The 10618-nt window shown below is 39.8% G+C and overlaps 1 protein-coding gene across 1 annotated transcript in view; it reads right to left on the bottom strand.

Moving 5' to 3' along the window:
- Positions 1-7585: 7585 nt before the first annotated feature.
- The window catches only part of MCOLN3 (mucolipin TRP cation channel 3), a 28914-nt gene continuing 25881 nt past the window's right edge, over positions 7586-10618 (bottom strand). The window contains exon 14 of the mRNA XM_073643568.1: positions 7586-10035. Within this exon, the coding sequence (XP_073499669.1) occupies positions 10032-10035 (4 nt within the window). The 3' untranslated portion in view covers positions 7586-10031. The remainder of the gene's footprint in view (positions 10036-10618) is intronic.

The following is a 10618-nucleotide window of genomic DNA, read 5'->3' as shown; positions in this document are numbered from 1 at the left end:
TCTGCAACATCAAAAACTCACCAAATACTCATCATGGGAATGTATCCTTGCTAGTTATTTATTAACTTGTTTATAATTTCTATAGAAAATCCATGTTCATATGTGGAGTTTTTTGACGTTTGGAAAAACGCTGTCTGGCAGAAAAAAATAAGTGCATGCCACTTCTTTAATATAGATCCTGATGGAATCTGTTTCAAACTAGGCACAAACCAATCAAAAAGTCTTCCAAAACCGCTTCAAGAAAAGCAAGGGCTTATTCTTGCTATGATTTTTCCATTCGTTTTTTTTCATGCAGAAAGAACGCCACATTTTACAGTAGCAGCGCAATAAATTAGATTTCTAAAATCCCATTCATACGGTGCATTTTTTTCCTTGTGTTTATTAGAGCTGGATGCCTTTTTTTTTTAACCCGCAGCATGTCAATTCTTGCATCGTTGTTGCTGCATTTTTTTAGCCATTCAATTGAGTACATAAAAAACAAATCAAAAACGCATAAAAAATGTGCGTTTTTAGTGCCAAGGCTCTGCGTTTTTAATGCAGAAAATAACACTTGACTGTGTGAACTTACTTAAAGACTACTCAAACACTCCCCCAAAAAATGAAGGTTTTCTGCTTGAAAAACGCATTGTTCTTGAAAGCTTCAAAAACTCTGTGTGAACATGTCCTAGGGAAATTGACTGATTACATTTTGGGTGATGTTTTAGCAGGCATATTGTTGTTCCTGATTCCGTATCTACAAACTCTGCAATGATAGATACTCCGCAACTATATTGCTAAATAATTAGGTTGATTCTTCTTTCAGGATTTTTTGTTTTCAGTGGCGGCCATTTTGTTTGTCTCTCCGTCTTTTCCAGAAATGATTAAAAAGCGATTTATACCAATGTGACAGAAGTGACTGTGGTACCTGGGGATTTTGGAAGGATAGGTCTAATTTGCTACCTGTGATGAGTCCACATAAATGAATCACATGGTAATCGGTGCAGTGTTATAACATCCTGTGCGGCACTGTATACAGGGATCTGACATGTCATGAAGACCCTGTGAAAATGGCATTTCATCCGCATGACAATAGCGGCCATTCATCCCTATGACATCACATCAACATTTAGGACAGGTGGACCCTCATGTCCCTAATTATTTCCTCGTTACCTCATTATTCAGATGTAAACATGGTCTCATAGCAACAACCCATCATGTCTATCAAATGCAAAATGTAAATTATTCCTGTTTTTGCCCTAAACTGCACCCACATTTTTTTACAGGGGATGTGTGACATATTTGCAAAACATTTAAACCTTTAATTCTAATTTTTGAGCTATGAAAAATTATGAGAAAACTGAGTGTGGTCTCCGGTCACAGAAGATACCAGGGGTCCTATTATAACGCTAACCCTATTATTTTATTTTCTCGCTTCTTATCAACCTTATCCTAAGCCAAAAATTATACTGGAAGCGTAACATGAAACATTAAGATATTTAGGAGATGGTGGGATAATGTCACAGGATGCGCTCTGGTCCTGTGGGCCCCTCAGGACTCGTTGTGGGGGGACACACAGCAGGGGGGCTTTATTGGCGCTCCTTGTGGCTTGAGCTGCTTAATTCAGAGGCTTCAAGGGGGTTTATTATTGTCATTTATATCAGCTGAAATTTCACACTGTGCGGCCAGAGAATCGTTTGTGTCCCCCAGAAAGCCCCCCCAGGACCCCAAGAGCCTTTGCGTCAGCTAAGTCCATTATACGCGTGTCACTGTAATGATTGGAGATTTTCAGGCGGCCTAGGCCATAATCCTTGCTGACAACCCTTATCCACCGTACTAATGAAGTTGTCAGCTGCACAGAGGTTTCTACATGTCACATTACAGCCAAAGGCCTAATGAAGAAGTATCATTGCAGCCATGTTGTAGAGACGTTGTCCGTAGCAACTAAAATTCTTGTAGACCAATCAGATTTTGACTTTTATTTTTTTCCCGTAGATTAGATCAGGGATCTCATTGAATGTGGAGTGGTTGCTATTGACAACTCTGCTCACAGAATCTCACATTGTGGAGCTAAGTGGCCAATCAAAATGGCCGACCCGGCGGCCCATCTCCTCTGCATAGGAGACGTCTATGGGGACCTTAATCTTAGACTAGTGGCCTCATCCCCAGCCGCACTTCCAACTGTGTTTTTTCTCTGACAACCGATAGCGCCCAATTCATTATTGTATTTTCACCTTTTCTTTGTCTAGTTTTTGGTGTTTTTTACCTGTTTTTAATTTGCACCTAACTCTTCCCTTAATTTGCGGTGTTTTTTTTTCAAGTGTATTTTATATGTGTTCGCTGTTTTGTTTTTCTTGTTGTTGTTGCTTTTGCTATTGTGAGTGGAGTTTTGCGTTCCCGGACGATTCCTCATTTTCAACTTTCCCAAAAGTTGCATAAATTTGTCGCAGATGTACTCCAGTCCTCCCTTCCTTTTCCTCGAGTGATTTTATGCAGGCCGAATATTTTGGCACAAATTTTGCACCTTTTTGTAAAAGTTGTGATTTTTTTTTTTTTGCACTATAAAGTCACAAAAAAGGCTAAATACAAAGATAAGAGTATTTCTACTTTGTGCAAAATTGATTAACCGCATGCGCCAGTTTAAAGAATTTGGCACAAAAAAAAATGACAGCGAATACCAAAAGACAAAGAAAAGTGACTGCAATGATGAATTGTTGCCATTGTGTTTCAGAGTGAAAAAAAAAAAAGATTTTTAGAATTCAGGAGTTGGTGAGATTTAATTTATGCGTAGTTTGGGCAGCAGGAATGGGGTGACAGTTTCTCTTTAAAAAAAACTGCAACCAATCACAATGCAGAGGCGGCACCACAATTACCAAAGCATCTCACTAAATTAGAATATCAGCAAAAAGTTTATTTATTTCAGTTCTTCAATACAAAAAGTGAAACTAATATTATATAGAGTCATTACAAACAGCGTGATCTATTTCAAGTATTTATTTCTGTTAATGTTGATGATTATGGCTTACAGCCAATGAAAACACAAAAGTCATTATCTCAGTAAATTAGAATACTTTATAACAACAACTTGAAAAATTATTTTAAAATCTGAAATGTTGTCCTACTGAAATGTATGTTCAGTAAATGCCCTCAATACTTGGTGGGGCTCCTTTTGCATCAATTACTGCATCAATGTGGCGTGGCATGGAGGCGATCAGCCTGTGGCACTGCTGAGGGGTTATGGAAGCCCAGGTTGCTTTGATAGCAGCCTTCAGCTCGTCTGCATTGTTGGGTCTGTGATCTCTCATCTTCCTCTGCACAATACCCCATAGATTCTCTATAATAGATTCTCTATGGGGTTAAGGTCAGGCGAGTTTGCTGGCCAATCAAGCACAGTGATACTGCTGTGTGTAAACCAGGTATTGGTACTTTTGGCAGTGTGGACAGGGGCCAAGTCCTGCTGGAGAATGACATTTCCATCTCCAGAAAGCTTGTCGGCAGAGGGAAGTATGAACTGCTCTAAAATGTCCTGGTAGACGGCTGCACTGACTTCGGTCCTGATAAAACACAGTGGACCTACACCAGCAGATGACATGGCTCCCCAAACCATCACTGATTGTGGAAACTTCACACTAGACCTCAAGCAGCTTGGATTGTGGCCTCTCCACTCTTCCTCCAGACTCTGGGACCTTGTGGAGTGTGTCAATGACTGCCTTCTGGACATCTGTCAAGTCAGCAGTCTTCCCCATGATCATGGAGCCTACTGAAACAGACTAAGGGACCTTTTTAAATGCTTACAAAGCCTTTGCAGGTGTTTTTTGTTAATTATTTTAATTTACTGAGATAGTGACTTTTGTGTTTTCATTGGCTGTAAGCCATAATCATCAACATTAACAGAAATAAATACTTGAAATAGATCACGCTGTTTGTAATGACTCTATATAATATTAGTTTCACTTTTTGTATTGAAGAACTGAAATAAATAAACTATTTGATGATATTCTAAATTAGTGAGATGCACCTGTACGAGTGTCAGGCCCATTGTTACAGTGTTAGGCCACGTTCACACATTCAGTATTTGGTCAGTATTTTACATCAGTATTTATAAGCCAAAACCAGGAGTGGAACAATCAGAGGAAAAGTATAATAGAAACACGTCACCACTTCTGCATTTATCACCCACTTGTGGTTTTGACTTACAAATACTGGTGTAAAATACTGAACGTGTGAACGTGGGCTTAATTAGCAGGTCTGATGTTTGTGTTTAATGAGTTACTACTATTATACTAGATATTACTGTCACTCAGGGAATATACACCCACCCCTCATTCGCATTGACCAGTCTCCCCATAATTAGAGATGAAGGCTAGTCGTTCACAAAACAGCAACCTCCTTGGGTCTGTCCTGAGATCAAAAATGAACTGTTTTTGCTCTTTTTTTTCCCCGCTGCTCCAGAGTATTCCATTTTCTTTAAATCATCCATAGGCTATGTCCCCACGATGAGTTATTGGTGACTTTTTCATGCTGAATATTTAAAAAAAAATGCAAGTAACCTATTTTGCTTAATGGGTGCAGAAAATCTGCAACATCAAAAAGTCACCAAAAGCTCATCGTGGGAACATGGCTATACAGTTCCAGAGATACGGACCTTTTTATGTAGTGTTACATTTTGTTTTTTTATCCCCACAGGGTTCATCCTGTGAGCCACGACCCCTTGGTAAAGTGTATAAAACGTAGCACTAAATGAAAAGTCCATATCTCTGGTACCATACGGTGGACTTAAACAAAAAAAAAAAGATTTAAACACTTCGGAACTAGTGACAGATCCTTTTTAAGTAAAAATGTATATTACTGTGTACCAAGAAGATAAATACACACGTTAACGTTATCCGCATGTCATGTGTTTTTTACAGCTCCATTGCAATGATTAACATGGGAAACGCAATTTATTTATTTATCTTACTCACTTATATAGCGCCATTAATTCCACAGCTCTTTACAGACATCATCATCACTGTCCCCATTGGGGCTCACAATCTACATTCCCGATCAGTATGTCTTTGGAGTGTGGGAGGAAACCGGAGAACCCAGAGGAAACCCACACAAACACGGGGAGAACATACAAATTCCTTGCAGATGTTGTCCTTGGTGGGATTTGAACTCAGGACCCCAGCGTTGCAAGGCTAACCTCTATTTCTCCTGTTATTTTAAAATATTGTTGTAGAAAACGAATGCTACATGGAAGTAAAAAAAATATATATTGATGGCGTATTGGAAGACAAAATATCCAGTTTATTTTTCTTTCTGGATGAAAAATGGACGATTTTGCATACGCTTGTCTGAACTCTGTCTTAACCGTGTCTGTTATCTGTGTACAGCCGTAGCTTGAGACAAAAAGTTTAATGCACCCAAAGCCAGATGGCTGTGGTGCTGCCGAAAGCCTGCAGCGTCATGCAGGTCACAGGGTTTTCATATGGATTGTTAAAAATTACATGGAAAATACTTTCTGATTGTTAATGGTAAAACCACAATCCATTTGTAAACCGCATTGACTTACATGAGCGTGAAGGTTTTTGGCTGCACGATTGCTGCTACTAGGACCTCACTCTAAATCTGTGAGACGTGATCGCCATCTAGTGGTGACTGCAGGATGGTGGAATTAATGTGTTCACTGGACAAGGTCTTCAAATCGAGGAACATTTATTTCACTGACAATGAACACGTACATAGTCTGTTTTTTTTCTGTAGTAACATATGGAGGTGAAACCTGGACGATAAAGAAACAAGACAGTAGAAGAACAGACGTTAGAAGGATGTTATCAATACCATGGATGGCAAGAAGAACCAACAAATCAATTTTGGAACAAATCAAGCCAGACATGTCACTGGAAGCAAAGATCACCGAGCTACGACTTGCCTACTTTGGACACATCTTATGAAGAGCGCAATCACTGGAGAAGAACATCATGGTCAGAAGAATAGAAGGAACAAGGCGAAGAGGAAAACCACTGGCTATAATGGGTCAGTGACGCACATGGACAGCAGATGGACCAATTACAGTGGGTACGGAAAGTATTCAGACCCCTTTAAATTTTTCACTTTGTTTCATTTCAGCCATTTGGTAAATTCTAAAAAGTTCATTTTTTTTCTCAGTAAAGTACACTCTGCACCCCATCCTGACTGATAAAAAAACAGAAATGTAGAAATTTTTGCAAATTTATTAAAAAAGAAAAACTGAAATATCCCATGATCATAAGTATTTAGACCCTTTGCTCAGTATTGAGTAGAATCACCCTTTTGAGCTAGTACAGCCATGAGTCTTCTTGGGAATGATGCAACAAGTTTTTCACACCTGGATTTGGGGATCCTCTGCCATTCTTCCTTGCAGATCCTCTCCAGTTCCGTCAGGTTGGATGGTGAACGTTGGTGGACAGCCATTTTCAGGTGTCTCCAGAGATGCTCAATTGGGTTTAGGTCAGGGCTCTGGCTGGGCCAGTCAAGAATGGTCACAGAGTTGTTCTGAAGCCACTCCTTTGTTATTTTAGCTGTGTGCTTAGGGTCATTGTATTGTTGGAAGGTGAACCTTTGGCCAAGTCTGAGGTCCAGAGCCCTCTGGAAGAGGTTTTTATCCAGGATATATCTGTACTTGGCCGCATTCATGTTTCCTTCAATTGCAACCAGTCGTCCTGTCCCTGCAGCTGAAAAACACCCCCATAGCATGATGCTGCCACCACCATGTTTCACTGTTGGGATTGTATTGGGCAGGTGATGAGCAGTGCCTGGTTCTCTCCACAAATACCTCTTAGAATTATCACCAAAAAGTTCTATCTTCGTCTCATCAGACCAGAGAATCTTATTTCTCATAGTCTGGGAGTCCTTCGTGTGTTTTTGAGCAAACTCTATGCAGGCTTTGATATGTCTTGTACTGAGAAGAGGCTTCCGTCGGCCCACTCTGCCATAAAGGCCCGACTGGAGGAGGGCTGCTGTGATAGTTGACTTTGTGGAACTTTCTCCCATCTCCCTACTGCATCTCTGGAGCTCAGCCACAGTTATGTTGGGGTTCTTCTTTACCTCTGTCCCCAAGGCTCTTCTCCCACGATTGCGCAGCTTGGCTGGACGGCCAGGTCTAGGAAGACTTTAGGTGGTCCCAAACTTCTTCCATTTAAGGATTATGGAGGCCACTGTGCTCTTAGGAACCTTGAGTAATGCAGAAATTCTGTTGTAACTTTGGCCAGATCTGTGCCTTGCCACAGTTCTGTCTCGGAGCTCCTTGGGCAGTTCCTTTGAGCTCATGATTCTCATTTGGTCTGACATGCACTGTGAGCTGTGAGGTCTTATATAGACAGGACTTGATTTGGAAAGGCACACACCTATCAGTTTAAACACAGCTGGACTCCAATGAAGGAGTAGAACCATCTCAAGGAGGATCACAAGGAAATGGACAGCATGTGACTTAAATATGAGTGTCTGAGCAAAGGGTCTGAATACTTATGACCATGTGATATTTCAATTTTTCTTTTTTAATAAATTTGCAAAAATTTCTACATTTCTGTTTTTTTCAGTGAAGATGGGGTGCAGAGTGTACATGAATGAGAAAATAAATGAACCTTTTAGAATTTACCAAATGGCTGCAATGAAACAAAGAGTAAAAAAATGTAAAGGGGTCTGAACACTTTCCATACCCACTAGTCTGAATGAGCCCTTATTCTGGTTTGGGAAGTGATGCTCCCTGCCACGGGGAAGTCTGGAAATCAGAGACAGGTAGATGGAACCGTGCGATCTGATGAATGTCGAGCTGATATCAAGGTGCGGGGGGGGGTCCCTCTGTTGGCAGCCATGTCAGCTGTTTTGCTAAGGAGGTTGGGGGGTATTGCTATTCCTAAAGCATCATATTGCCCCCACAAACAGGTCTGTCTACCGATAAAGCGATATACTTGTCACTAAATCCACAATACTTTTGAGGTCTTTATAGCGCTAACTGCTGTAGGCCAACCCACCCTAAATAGTAGGGTGCCCATTACTTCTTTTTGGTATGTGATCCTAATTCTAAAACAAAGAAAAAAAAGAAAGAAAAATGATAAGTTAATTTTTAATCAGAGGCCCAAATCAAACTCACCAATGCAAGCCAAAGGGTCTGCAAAAAAACAAAACAAAAAACTCAGCACTCATCCAAGTGCAGTCTTTATTTTACTGTTTAATGGCTATAAAAAGCATGGACTTTCTTTTTGCATATGAGAAAAGCAGACACCACCACTGATGGTAAAAATGGACACATGGACCAATAATGGATGAAAATATGTCCATTTTTTTTCTCCTATGAAAATGCCTAACAGGACTGTAGCGGTGTAGTGTGCACAGAGCCCAGGTGCAGAATCTCATCTCCTGGCCATTTTTATGGAAGGCCTCAGTCACACATCCATGTTTTTGGGTCCGAGTACAGACTGTGATGCACGGTCCGGCCGTGGGTCTCCTGACCCAAACTCTACAATCTCATTTTAGGGACCAACCCCAAAAAATGGGTGTGTGAATCGGTCTTTCGAGTGTAACATACCCCCACCTTAGTGTTGTGGTTTTATTCTTTATATGCACCCTTATTTTTGCGGCTTCCCCTTGCGTGCTTATTTGGCAGGCCACAGGCTGGTGTTCCCAGCATTTACTATGTTCCCGGCTTTCAGCTATTAGGAGGGGCTCGGTCCAGTAATGTGGGTTATCCAGTTAGAAAACCCAGTTTCTTATACCCCATTTGTGAACTCTTAAATAATAGTGAGGGGTCATTGGTTTAGGATTCTCACATTTGGCTACCGTGGAGCGTTCTCTTGTTCTGGAGGACCAGTCCTGTCCTCTATTACACAGACAACCTATAGATGTGAATTGGTCTTGTGTAATACCCGATTTCCCCTGCGGGAGTGCTACATGGAAATTGAACACTTCCTGTCATATTTCCACACACAACAGTCCATCACTGTTAAGTCCTAGCAGGGGAAGAGAGAGGGGTGCTCTTTATGATCTTTTTACTGTCATGGGAAAGAGGAGAACTCCTTTAACTAAACCTTAAGGAATGTCTAATCTCAGACTCCTACCTATTACCAATATTTTGCAGTTTGGTTCTAATAAAGTGAATGGGCCTGTTAAAAGACCACAATCCTCTTAGATCTGCCCTGCGCAGTCTTGTGCGCCGACTAAGTTTGCCCCTTTTGGTTACCGCCCATATGCGGGATACCTAAACCATTTTACTAAGCAAAAATCATATAAAAAAAAAAAAAATGTAAAAGTCATGCGCCAAATTTATTATGTGCTTTTCGACACTTTACACCGACCTCAACACTTTTGAAAAGTTTCAAGAGAAAGTGGTATAATAACAGGATACACCATATTTCTTACGTAAATTATTGGTATAGATGTACAACAATCATGAGGCGGTATAAGAGAGAGATGTGCGGCATCTAACATGACCGACGACTTGTATCATTGTGATAAATTTGGTGCCATTTGTGCCATGTCTGCCAATCTGGATTTGGCATCACTACTAATAGAAATCCCCATTATTCTGAATTTCTCAATAAGAGACACAGGCAGAAAGACTGAGGATCGTCGCTTAACCTTGAAGAGTTTATGCCGCCATACTGTACACACGACACGCTATCAGAGTTGATCCTCGGACAGGATACTGCATATACACAACAAATAAAATACTTCTTCATAGAAACCATGCCCATCGGAAATGGTGTGCTGAGGCCAGGGACACCAAACTTAGAGTCTATTTGTTGTGCAGTTGAATACAAGCTATCATTCTCTGGTATCAGCCATTCCAGGTTTCTCAGAGACTGACTATAGCGTCCTTCATTGGGATGATGGTGAGGAAATCTGGTAAAGTCTCTGCCTCCTTGTTCACCACTTTATGTCACAAATCGTCAGTCCTGAGAAAGTTGTAGCGGCTCCTCCTCTCATTAGAATGAAACTTCAGGGTTTAGAGTTCCTTCAGTAGATTTTTCCAAGCTTGTGTCTAGAAATATTCTACAGATGGAGGCGGAAAACAATCTTCATCTTCCAAATTATTTCTACCTGCACAGAAAAAGCAAAAAAAGATGTTATATTAAGGGTTTGTCTAGGATTAGAATTAAAGTGATCTACTTTATTTTCAGGAAAAGCACCACTCCTCTCCATACCAAATATGTCGATTTTGATTTCTTTCTTTATTTTTTCTTTTTAAAAAAAGGAAAAGGGGATAATTCAAACTTAGATTTTTTTTCTTAATATTTTACACTTTCTCTTTTTAGCCCATCTAAATGGACTTGAACTTGTGTTGTGTGACTGCTTGATTTGTGTGCAATATAATTATATATATATATATATATATATATATATATATATATATATATATATATATATATATATATATATATATATATATATATATATATATATATATATATATATATATATATATACACACACACAGTTATATGAAAAAGTTTGGGCACCCCTATTAATCTTTAGCTTAATGTTTTATAAAAATTAGTGTTTTTGCAACAGCTATTTCAGCTTGATATACGTAATAACTGTTGGACACAGTAATGTTTCTGCCTTGAAATGAGGTTTACTGTACTAACAGAAAATGTGCAATCTGCATTCAAACAAAATTTGA

Source organism: Phyllobates terribilis, unplaced genomic scaffold, assembly GCF_046119375.1.
Source record: "Phyllobates terribilis strain yellow unplaced genomic scaffold, ASM4611937v1 Scaffold_8__6_contigs__length_399053987, whole genome shotgun sequence".
Taxonomy (NCBI): Eukaryota; Metazoa; Chordata; class Amphibia; order Anura; family Dendrobatidae; genus Phyllobates; species Phyllobates terribilis.
The sequence above is the reverse complement of the archived record's forward strand: the minus strand, read 5'-3'. Positions and strand labels throughout refer to the sequence as shown.